Source organism: Thunnus albacares, chromosome 2 (genome assembly GCF_914725855.1).
Source record: "Thunnus albacares chromosome 2, fThuAlb1.1, whole genome shotgun sequence".
Taxonomy (NCBI): domain Eukaryota; kingdom Metazoa; phylum Chordata; class Actinopteri; order Scombriformes; family Scombridae; genus Thunnus; species Thunnus albacares.
In genome coordinates, this window is record NC_058107.1 from 33,881,370 (window position 1) to 33,894,198 (window position 12,829).

At 38.9% G+C, this 12,829-nt stretch overlaps 1 protein-coding gene across 1 annotated transcript in view; it reads right to left on the reverse strand.

Moving 5' to 3' along the window:
• The window catches only part of LOC122967288 (protein unc-13 homolog B-like), a 200,591-nt gene that overhangs the window by 62,371 nt on the left and 125,391 nt on the right, over positions 1 to 12,829 (reverse strand). Inside the window, exons 13-16 of the mRNA XM_044331849.1 lie at positions 10,844 to 10,849; positions 7,198 to 7,272; positions 4,962 to 5,181; positions 4,151 to 4,378 (exon numbers count right to left, since the gene is read on the reverse strand). Of these exons, the coding sequence (XP_044187784.1) occupies positions 4,151 to 4,378; positions 4,962 to 5,181; positions 7,198 to 7,272; positions 10,844 to 10,849 (529 nt within the window). The remainder of the gene's footprint in view (positions 1 to 4,150; positions 4,379 to 4,961; positions 5,182 to 7,197; positions 7,273 to 10,843; positions 10,850 to 12,829) is intronic.

The following is a 12,829-nucleotide window of genomic DNA, read 5'->3' on the forward strand; positions in this document are numbered from 1 at the left end:
TTAACCGAAGGACAATTTGATTCCTGCCACCCTCGCTGCCACTTTAATCCAGGTGAGAAGGAATGTGAGATCTGCAACAGATACTGATGAGTGTAACTATTTATAGCTGCAGTCTTGAGCTACAGCTAAAGACAGAGGAGGCTGAGCGACATCTATGCAAATGCAAACGTCTGGAAAATGTAGGAATGTAATGTGATGCAATATAAAGTTATGCATGCAGGAAAAGTTGCAAAGTGAAGATAGAAAACCAAGAAATATGTAAAAATATCTGCATCATACTACAATATATAAAAACAATGTCAGTAATAAGGCTTATAAATGGGATATAAAGGTATTAAAAAGCAGAATAATATAAATAATATGAAATATTAGTAGAAATATACAGTATTAATGCAGTATAAATGTACACAAGAGTATTGCACAGTTGAATTATTGCACAAAATAATTGTACTGTTAAGTCAGTATTGCAATATATAAATTATTAACGATGGGGAAGCTGCTGACAGGGTTGAAATAAGTCCAAAGGGCCAGTCTGTTGACTCAGAGTGTCTGACACTCTGAGGGAGGAGTTGAAAAGTTTGATGGCCAGAGGCAAGAATGACTTCCTGTGGCGCCCTGTGGTGCATCTCAGTCTTGCACTGACTGTACTTCCTGTGCTTGACCAGCACGTCATGGAGTGGGTTTGAAACATAGTCCAAGATGACACGTAACTTGGACAGCATCCTGCTCTCTGGCACTGCCGCCAGAGAGTCCACCAGCTCCGCCCCCACACACCATCACTGGCCTTCAGTTTGTTGAGTCTGTTGGCATCCGCTACCCTCAACCTGCTCCCCCCAACACACAACTGCAAACAAGGAGAGCATCGGCCACCACAGGCTCATAAAAGACCTCAGCATTGTCTGGCAGATGCATGTTTTATTAGTCTATGGTGGCCAGTGCTAGTGCCAGACATAAGGGTTCAGTAGCCAGGCTGTCCCAATCCATGGAGCAAATGTGATAAAATTGCTATTTTTATGGAGCACTGATGTGCGTCAACATTAGGAAAAAGGACAGCAGCAAACCCTGACATGTTGATGAGTGTCATTGCAGGTTGACAAATGATGTGCTTGCACAGAAAAAACAATAAATGCTTTGATGCACATCGTACGCCGCCGTGTGTTGCCCTTAAGAGGACTATAAGATGACTAGTTTAAGGAGAGCACAGGAAGAGTGTGAGGGCCCCAATGCAGACCTTGAAATCAGGACAAACTTTTTCTACTTTGCTCATTTTTACATACATTCTTATGTACTTACTTACATATTTGCCTACCTATGTTCATACCGTACGTACAAATGGAAAGCATGTTCTGAAAGACCAAAAACTATCCTTTTGTAATTTGGAAACTACAAACAGCCAGGTGTTCGGTTTTTCTCTGGTGCACTGAAAAGTCAGAAAAACAAACAATCACGCCCATCGGTCCCTGTAATATCATTGCTATCAGTTCAGTCAATGACGGTCACTGAAGCATCTCATCTGTGCTAAAGGAAGTTTTGAATATTAATAGTTTGAGATACTCCCTAATGAAATCAACAGATTCTTCAAAGAGCTTCTCCTGTCAGTCCACGACGAGTTCAATCGCCACTTGGCTTCTATATATATAACACTGACTCTGACTTTAAAGTACGTCTGAATTTCTTTCAGATCATTTATGCCTTAAATGATTTATTAACGCCTTTGAGAGAATGTTTGTTAAGTATTTTCTTTACTTTATTCAATGGGACAACAGTTGCTTTGTGTGAACATAATATTGTACTGTTCTCTATGACAAAAGTAGGATATCTGAAAACAAGTGAGTCACAGTAAAACTATATCAGGGTTGGTCTCATTTACAGTATCTCTGCATGGAAACTGACATTTTCTTTTGAAAGAGGTTACAAGTGGCCACATTAGAGAAAAGATTTTGAAAATTAAATCATAATATCACAAAAAAAAAGTTGTAATATTTAAAGAATAAAGTTGTAATGTTTTGCAAATAAAAGTTAGAATATTTAGGGGAAAAAGTCATAATAGAATAGGAGGCTTCATGAGCAGAATGTCATATACTTATCGATTAGGTTGTAAAAGACTTCAAGGAGAGCTGCACTTTATCGGAGGTGAGCAAGTTAACGTCTGTGTGGACAGTGAGCCCCACAAAGGTGAGATTTATGCCGTATCAGAAGTGTTTTCAGTTTGTTTCTGTTCTCTAAGAGAAGAGTCTTCAAGGATGAAGACTAATGGCTCTTTTGGCAAATGTACATCCATCCCAACTCTAATAAAGAGCAACACACAGCTGGTTCTCTAAATTTTGACTCATCCACAGTCCTGAACATGTCACTTAAGATGGTTTTGCCACTGTGTCGGTCTGAATGAGAAACTGCCATATCAGCACATTATCACCAGAGCAATGACAGTTAATTCTGGCTGTTTTTCATATCATTTGCATAAAGTCAAGTCAAGCTTTAATCACTTTCAGATGCTATGACTGCATTCTTGTCTCAGCTGTCTGCAGCTGCTGCTTCACATTTATTTTCTCGTAAATTTTCAACTTTATTCTCAAAAAATCTCAGATTATAACTTTTCCCCCAGTGAACCTAATACTCCGTACCAAACCGGTATTTTGAAATGTTTGATCCCTTTAGCTAGAATTGCAATTCTAAATTTTATAGTGAAACCTTTTTGAAAATCTTTTAATAGCAAATCGAAAAATGTGCAGAATCTGTGAACATGTGGCTGATCTTGACAAGCAGAATGACACCGAGTGACGATGGTTGTCACCTGACCATGAATGAATTTCAACAAAGAGCCAGATGAATGTCGGTCCCAGTATCTCCTCTTTAATGGAGCTCATCACTGGTGATCAGGGAGACAAGGTGTGATGGCTGCCATGGCAACACTGCTGCCACTATATGGTGTGATGTGTCTGGTTGCTTTGGTAACAGCAGCGATCTTGATGATGTTTGGCAAAGGGGGAGAAAGCAGAGAGGTGGGGAGGTGGGGACGCTCGTCTGTTCAAATTAGTGAATTTATCTTAATTCTTAACAGCTAAAGTTTCTCCTCATTTCAGAAAAGACTGTCAGAGAAAAGGAGAAACTTTCATAAATGTGGGATAGGTGAATCTTTTTTTGGATATTTATTTGGGGAAACCTGACATGCTTTTGTTCAGCGACACTTTGCTTCACTTTCACACAGCTGCGGGTTTTCACAGTTGTCGGTGACAACTGTATAGTTTTCTTCAGTTTCCTCGAGGGCGTATGAGTTGTGCCATCCCACCTTTTCCAACATCAATCTGGGATTTGAATGTGCAACAAAACTGCTTTTCTAACTTTCTGCCACCTTCATAAAGTTATTAATAGCTGAGGAAAATACCAAAATGTGCCTCACCACATGGATCTCTTTTGATATCTGACTGACAGCAAAAAGCCTTCCATCTGCTGAAAAACTGTTTTTATTGTATTTATATAACTCTAAGAACCTGATGATTTTATCCTGCTGCACACACCACTTATTGTTACAAATTTCATGCCTCAGCAGGCTCAGCAAAGTGGCTGAAGCAAGCGGTGAGAGTAAAAAGGCGATGTAACCTTGAGTCCGCTCTGCAGATTGACTTCACACAGAGCTATGAGTGTTATACACACTGAACAAGTGCAGACGCACATACACACAGTATCCTGTTGCTACAAGCCTTTTTGGACACTGTTAAGATGGAGCAGGTGCATTAGTAACAACGGAGAGACTTAGACGAGGGGGAGACAGGAAAAAGAGAACTAAGAGAGGAGACAGGTTGGAAAGATTTCTGGTGTTCTTCACTGTAGGTCATGTTTTAAGGTCAGCCTTTAGAAATATGGTGTTTTTGGAGGCATCATCACACTTTCAAATAATTTTTCTCAATTTTCTGATTATGTTTTTGTGCTGTACTGTGCTGCTTCTGTCAACAGCCACAAGAATAAAGAGAGTAAAAGCTAAATACGCAAAGTGTTAATAATTGCGAAACAGAGAGAGACAGAGAAAACACTGTAATGATAACTAATAGAATACAACTAATAAAGGTAAAGCTATCTATCCTTTAGAAATGGTATTTCAGTAACTATTCACATGTTTTCTGTTTCATAGTTAAAAAGCCACTGGACGTACTGTTGATGGTGATCTTGGCCGACCACTTGGAGGTGCCGTCCAGGACGCTCTGCTTGACGCTCTTCATGTGCTGGGCATGGAGCATCTTGGAGATGTTGAACACCTTCCGGATCTCCTCAAAGATCTCAGGCTTGTTTCTCTCACGGATCTTCATCCTGTCCTTCATGGCCATGATGATGTGCTGCGTCCGGTCCTCCGCCCCCGTCTTTGAGCTCTTCTCAGCCGCTCCTGAAGATGACGAGGGAGGAGGGAACAACAGAAGAGAAGGGTGGATGATGAGGTTTTTTTTTTTTTTTTTTGTCAAAGCTCAGCTTAACTGTTGGAAACTCCGGGGACACAGCTGTAGAAGAGCATTGCATCCAAAAGCTAATTTCTGATAAGGCCAGTCATTTTTCCGATCTCAACAGCACAGAACTGCATCATTTGTGGCAGACTTTTCAGTCAGTCCACTCGTTCAACTGCAGGTAGCAACAATAAATACAAAATCAACAATTACTTTCATTATCAATTAATCTGTTGATTATTTTTTTGATTAGTTGATTAGTTGTTTGGTCCATAAAATGTCTTGTTTAGTCCTGACCAATAGACCACAACCTAAAGATATTCAGTTTATTATCATAGGAGACTAAAGAAACCAGAAAATATTCACATTTAAGAAGCTTGAACCTGAGAGTGTTAGCATTTTTTTCTTAAAAAATGACTCAAAATGATTAATTGATTATCAAAAATGGTCACTGATTAATTTTCATTCAATCAACTAATCAATTAATCGACTAATTGTTGCAGCTCTAGTTCAATTCTCAGTACTCACTCTGCAGGCAGTCAGCGTTCAGCAGCTCCTGGCATTTTTCGTGCACTTTGACCCCGCACTCAGCACAGCGCATACCCTGCCGGGCGATGCCCCACAGCAGTCCCTCGCACTCGTAGCAGTACGTGGGCGTGGTGGCGGTCCAGACCTCAAAGTTGTGGGGTGTGGTGCAGGAGATGGGGTAGATGAGAGCCTGCAGCGTCTTCTTGAACACATGGTTTTTCTGTGGGAGTAAAGACAAGAAGGAAAAAGTTGAAGTAAGGAAAGGCGGGACATAGGTCGGGGGGTAACAGAGCAATAAGAGAATCAGGGTGAGAGAAAAGGGCATGAGAGGTTTAAAAAGTTATCCGAGGAAAAGTACAGACCAGAAGAAGGCAACACGATAGAGAATGACAAAGGAAAGTGTGGGATGAAGTGTTAAAAAGAGGTGAGTATGGATAGTGAGAACACAACAAGACAGGACAGAGGACACGAGGTAATTGACACAAATACAGCCAAACAGAGAGGATGTAGGTGGTATAGAGGGCAGAAGAGAGAAAAAAAAATAAAAAAAGCGCTCTTACAAATGAACTAGTGACTATAAAAGCAACTAGAAGGTGAAAGACTCATAAAAGGGTAATTTCATGGTGGCTACCGCTAAGATTATGCAGAATCTTTTTCATAATCCTAGGCTTCCCCTCGCATGAACTGAATTCTGCTCATGGTCTCGTGTAGGAGGACTGTGGGAGGAGGTGAACACATCTCCACAGCATGAAAGGACACCTTGACTGGCAGCCCAGTATGATTTGATAAACACAAAATGTGTATTTGGGCATGTGAGTGAATATTATCATTTTTCCTGTCTTATTCTTATGGTAGCAATGGTAGTATAGTTAATAGTAGCATCCCTTTGTGGGTTTCATTGCTTTTAGTTTTACTTACTTTTTTTGTCATCTCTGGCTTTAGTTTCATTCTGTCTTGCTCTGTTTTATTGATCTGACTTGTGTTGCTCCAATTGTTATTAGCTTTTTTTAGACTTTATTTTTCCGACCTGTGCCTTTACCTGATTTAATTACTCATGATTTACTTTCCTTATCACTGTAAAGCATTCTGTAACTTTAAAAACCCCCTTTATAAATAATAGTATTTCCACCACAGTTTCTACCATTGTTACTGAATGGATGGCTGAAAGCACATTTTTAACGTTTTATACAAGAATTCAACACCTAATAAAAGAGAAGATCTGCTGTCTGTGTTTATGAGGCAGCAGAAATGCTACTTTCATCTGTTAATACAGTCTGATAATGGAACAGCTAACATTGCCGATCTATACGTACGTTGATATTGCTCTGCATTTTGTATGTGCAGTGTCGATCTGTATATTTGATAGGGTCTGGAGCTAACAAAGCACATAGTTGAAGGTTGTGGATATATTTATGTACTGTAAGTTTTCAGTTTTGATGAAGCAGTAAGTTTATGGTCTGGATTTACCTTCTAGCGGGCCCTGGGGCAAAATATGAGCTATGATTTTTAAATATGAATATTCACCATGTAAGCATACCAACAAGAATATTAAACATTTTGTCACACAGCCCCACTGCAAGACAGGACCTCATATCTAGATACAGATGCAGGAGTCGCTTTAATTCCATTTTAGTTTAAAATAAATTACTCAAATTACCACAAACTAATTACCTCACCGTGAACCGGGGGATTTGAAGGGTTTGAGGCCATGGGGCAATTTGCTTGGTTGTTATTTGTGACCTATTTCATCAACGTGAATAATTAACGTGTCATTTTATAAAATGTAATCACTGTCATGACTTGACAGAGTACAGAACGAAAGGCACAAAAGAAACAATAATAAACAAACCTGAAACCTCATTCAGTCAGGGGAGCCTTGCGGCTACTGGCTCCATTAAAATTTGAAGCTACCCCGAGGCTGACTCAGCAAAATTCAGAGCCACAGTAAATTGGATGCCCAACCAACATTTTAACAATATGACTATATAATGACAGTTGGTGAAAAAGTGTGAAAAGGCATGTGTGAAAGACTGTGGGTAAATGTAAGTTTTTAGGTTTATGTGGATCCGCATTAGCTGGCATCAGGGTGACAGCTAGTGTTCCTACAGCTAACAATGAAATCATAGCTTCAGAGTGTGTGTGTGTGTGTGTGTGTGTGTGTGTGTGTGTGTGTGTGTGTGTGTGTGTGTGTGTGTGTGTGTGTGTTTGTGTGTTTCATTGGTATCTGGGCACTCACAAGCTCCTCGTCTTTCAGGGAGGTCCGTGTGGCCAATGTGTGGGCGAGTCCAGCTTTCCTGGACTGTATCATAGACTAGAAAACATAGAGAGAAACAAAACATCAGAGATAAACAGCCACAGAGAAAAACACACACACACACAATGTGAGTAGAAAAGTACAAGCTAAAGAAAACTTACAGTAAAAAAAAATTCAGGAAATCAATTCTTTGTGTGATGTTGGGGTCTTTTAACTTTGAAGGTTGTACAAGCTTGATATCGCACGAAAAACACACACATTTGTTCACTTACTACCTTTGAACACACAGTATCAAAAAACATGTCATACATCTCTCCTTTATTCTCTCCTTGAAGACAAACACTCACACATGCTTGTATTTCTACAAATGTGTTCTAATTAGGGATATTTAGTGGAGTATTTTTGCCCCTGATCCCAGTCTAGATACTTAAAAATACTAAATATCTGCCAAGAGTATCTTTATTTTCCATATACTACAGCTGAAAGGTGCATACATAGCCTGACAGTACAGCCTATGTTAAAGCTTTGCTGTCAAGGATCCCTATGACATCTTATTTTCTGTAGTGTTTTGTATCATTTCAGTGGAGAGAGGAGTGTCAGTGTGGATTTGCTGTGGCAGGATGTTTGGACAAAACTTTGCCTGCCTCTCTTCATCTCCAGCATGAACAAAATACCGAAGTTCAAATACAGTTTTTATCCCACAGCAGCACTTTAAATAGATGTCCTTTTTTTTTAACCCAAAGTGGCTCCGTTCACGGCGACTCACTAACGCATGCTGTCAGTTATCATTAAGTTAAACTGATTGCTTCCATTTACTTTTAGAGCACTCTGTGATTCATCAGCTCACATACTGTATCTTTTAATGACCTTTTTAACTTTCTAAAAAGTTGTGGAAAATCTGTCTTTATTTCTGGTCCCATCCCCACGCCGGCCCGTGGAGCAGAGCGTTTCAGCAGAATCCTTAGCCTCCGCACTTGGCTCCAGTCTGCCTGCAGAGCTCACAATATAAGTTTTATTGACAATTTTAATATGTTTTGGGATTGCTTCTCCCTCTTCACAGCTGACAGAGTCCACCCAAACAGGCTGGGTAGCAGAATGCTTGCAGCTGACCTGCAACACGCAGGTTAACACAGGTAACCTCTCCATGTGACTGTTTACATCTCACACACCCTCTCCAGAACCTCCCTCTCTGTCTTATCCTCATCTTCTCAGTATAGTCTGCATAATAATGGTGTGATTTCTGATCAATCCATGAGTTTTGATGCTTATATTAGGACACGGACTCAATCATGTTTCTGTCACTTAAGAAACAAAGCCAAACTCAGGTCTGTTATGTCAAGAGCTGACATGGAGATGCTAATACATGCTTTTATCTTATCACATTTGGACTACTGTAATTCTCTTTTTACCTGCTTTAATAAATCTTCCTTGGACCGTTTACAAACCGGCCAAAATTCTTCTGCTAGGCTTTTAACACGATCCAACAGATGGTCACACATTACACCTATTTTAACTTCTCTGCACTGGCTTCCTGTTAATTTTAGAATGGCCCTACATGGCCAGGCTTCACGTTATATCTTGGACTTTCTGTACCCTCACATCACAAGCTGAGCTCTTCTGTCCTCTAACCAGGGTCTTTAAGTGTACCTCAGACATGTTTTAAGACTTGGGGAGATTGTACATTCTGGTCGGCAGCACCTAAGCTTTGGAATAGTCTCCCAATAAGTCTGAGCTCTGTGGACTTTTTAAAAAAGCAGTTAAAAACCCATCTGTTCAGACAGATGGGTTTTTACAGACTGTCCTAGTGGAAGCAAGTATAAGGAGAATAAAAGGTAGCATGTGGTATTTATGTTTTATCTTTGTTTTATTTATTTGACTGTGAAGCACTTTGTGACTGGTGCCTGTGAGATGTGCTATATAAGTAAACTTTACTATCTATTCGCTTTAAGAAACTGTTTTAATGAAGTGCAATCAGGAGTTTTGGTAGGATAGTTTGTGTATTTAGTTTAGTTTATTTGACATTGCAAATTGCACACAACTATGAAAATGTCAAGTCCACGACTTAATTCCATTATGTGATGTAAAGATGGGAAAGATGCAGGCGACTGGGTGACATTATATTACCAATAAATCAACACTTAAATACATACTGTATATGATCATTACGGCAGCATATTGATGCTACAATGACAAAAAATGTTTGCTCCATGATGAGAAAATTATTTATAATAACTTGTTATAATGAGATAATTTATCTAGTTATAACGAGAAAAACAACATGTTTTATTATTTCACTACGTTTCACTGACTGTTGATGAGGAACTTCTGAAATACAAAGACTGACAAAAGCACAGCAAAGTGCTGTTTTGACTGGGCTCCATGTAACTTACTTGTTATTGTGCATGTTACCATGGCTACATAATACGCTTATACAGTCATCATGTAAACAGATCACTTCATTGTTATACATTGTGAAAAAAACCACTCCAATTCATACATCCCAAAAAATAAATCATATAAAAAATGAATTACAAATTTTAACAAGCTTGCAAGAAACGTAAGTTAGAAAGACCATGTAACTAGTCTGATGAATATGAGTTTCCCCGACTCTATGAACGTTGTGTTGGAGACACTCCAGCTGGGGTCTGCTGCTATAAATATTATTCACTGCACTGAATTGTAGTTGTGTGGCTCGAGCCTTTAGAGCTGTTGGAGCTGCTGCCTGCTGACATGTGCTTTGGGTTCAAGCCCAACACAGCCTGCCTGTGTTGAGATTTTCGTCATTGTTTGCTTTTTTTTTTCCTTTTGCGCCTTCGGGCTGTGATGGGATTTCAGTTTTATCTGCACAGTTTTGTGTTTGCTCATATCTCCCTCCCGTCTCTTTTTCCTTCATTTCATGAATTGTGTAAGTTGATATGCTTAACTTACTGAAGATAAACTAGATTGTTCTCCAGCCTGCAAATCTCTTTTTAAACCTCACTCAGGCTCCTGCTGTTGAGAATATGACCTTCACTCTGGAGGATCCACTTCAAATCAAAGGAGACAAGTTTCTTTTAATCAGACGATTCAAGTCTCTTAGATCTCAACGACTGAATATTCAGAGTTCTAACTACTCAGATGACAGGCAAAAGCCTGTGGATGTATGTCTCAGCTTCCTTAAAGTACTTCAAAGTAAATGTGAGACTAAAGAGAGAGAGACACTAATTACTGGAACATTTATCAGCATTTGTTTGTATAGAGAGCCAGGTTTGTTTTCTCAAATAATTAAGTTGCTGACTTGCTCAATCACAGCGAGACCAACCTGTTAAATATAGGGCTTGTAGCTAAAACACCAATTAGAGAAAAGGCCTCTCGCTCTCTATAGGCATCAATCTGTAGAGGGAAAGCTGAAAGCATCGAGGAGAACTGACAGATTTTTTTGTGTTTGTCAGAACACCATTTTGAAATACAGGTAAACAATGACTAATATTTGTATGTGTGTGTCTTTGTGCTCGTACAACCTACACAAGGAAACTCCACACAGTGCAGATCAACATGCTTTGCTAAAATCAGGACCGTTAGTAAGTGTGGGATGAAGCCCATCAAACCAATGGTAAAACAAAACAGCTTAAATTTCACTTTTACTCACCATAGCCTAAGGGTCGACGAAGGGAGGGAGACAACATGTGCAGGGAAAAAGAACAAAAAGAAAGAAAAGGTTAGAGACAAACAAACAGCTTCCCCTCTGAGAGGATCAGTAGCTTTCACCTTGAATCCAGTTATTCAGTGCTTGCAAACTAATTATTACATAGCGGGTGCCACTGCAGAAGTACCCCTTCATGATTTTATCCCAGTGTTTCCCCCAGGTTGACTGCTTTGGGGTAGCGGTGGCAGCCTCAGAAGTGGGGGATGCACTGAGCAAAACTCAGGAGAAAGTCAATGGTCACACCTTTCTCCGTTACTTTTTTTGGCCTGGTGGGGGTTCTCATTGGCCTGGCGGCCCACCAGGCCTGTACAATTATAGGGGAAACACTGTATCCTGTACTGTATGTGACCTGCAGGTAATAATTCTTATGTCATAAACAAATTAGCTGAAATTGAAATGTAAAACGCTTGTGTCTCTCAGCCAGCTCATTAACATTTCTTTTCACTGCCTCTTCCAATGTCGGAGCAAAAGTTAACAAGTAATTACATCTGAAATCCATAACCAAAGTGATGGAGCATCTAGTGCAAAGAGAAACAAAAACTAACAAGGTACAAAAGGCAACTCAGCAGCATAGAAAAACCAACACAATTAATATTTTTGTTTCTGGTATATAAAACAAAACAAAAGAAGAATTAAGTTAAGAAAAATGAAAGCTATGATTGGTTTTATGATCGATATCAGTCATATCAGTGTGTCTCTGTATCTCTATGCACATGGAGGGTTTTTTAGGTGTTTTTACCTGATTGTCCTATTCTTGCCTTATTGTATTCCATAGTCTTTGATTGCTCCAGAGATGTTTCATTGTTAAAGTAATTTGCAATCTTGTGATTTTGAAAAGTGCCATACAAATACAGTTATTATTATTTAGAATTCAGATGAGAACATATTTGCTTCCTTCCTTTTTCAGTCAGTACTCACCAGTGTTTTGAATTTGGTATATGCCCAAATTCAACTTTTGTTTAATTTAAGATAGATAGATAGATAGATAGATAGATAGATAGATAGATAGATAGATAGATAGATAGATAGATAGATAGATAGATAACCTTTATTCAAACAGGGGAAACCAATTGAGAGCAAAGATCTCATTCACAACGGTGCCCTGTAAATACACAACCAAAACAGGCCATATAACAAAAAGTGTAAAAAAAAAAAAGTGTAAAAATCAACAATTTTACACAAAAAAAATAAATACATCATAAACACAAGACAAATGACTTACGAAATAGAGAAACACCCCATTAAAAAACACATTAAAATAACTACATTACAGAGGGACAAAGCAGTCACCTTAAGAAATACAAGAGCATTCGTTATATAAAAAATCGTTCAACAGAATCTTAAACTGTTCTAAGGTTGACATTTTGACTAATTTAAGGGAGCCCTCAAGCTTATTCCACCTATGAGGAGCACAATAACTGAATGCTGTTTTTCCCGGTTCTGTATTCATATATGGGATATCCAAAGTAATGCATTCTTGTAAATGAGTATGGTATCCTGTATTTCTAAGTCTTAAAAATTATGATAAATATAATGGTAGCTTATTTATGATGGCTTTATATAAAAAAAAGACAGTCTTGTTCCCTTCGAGTGGTAAGTGATTTCCACCCGACCTTCTCATAAAGGATACAATGATGGGTTCTAAAACCGTCACCTGTAATAAATCTAAGAGAACTGTGATATACAGCATCAAAAGGCTTGAGGGTATGGGCAGTGTCATGCATGTAAATGACATCTGCATAGTCAAGCACTGATAAAAATGTTGCCTGTAAAATCTGCAACCTACTGTTAAAAGAGAGGCACCGCTTATTTCTTAAATTTCTTAAAAGATTGTTTATTTGGGACCTGGTGAAGACCATGTAATTAGTTGTATCTTGATTTAGTAAAAGCTTAAGTTTAATCAGAGCCTTTTGAATAGCCAAAAAATCT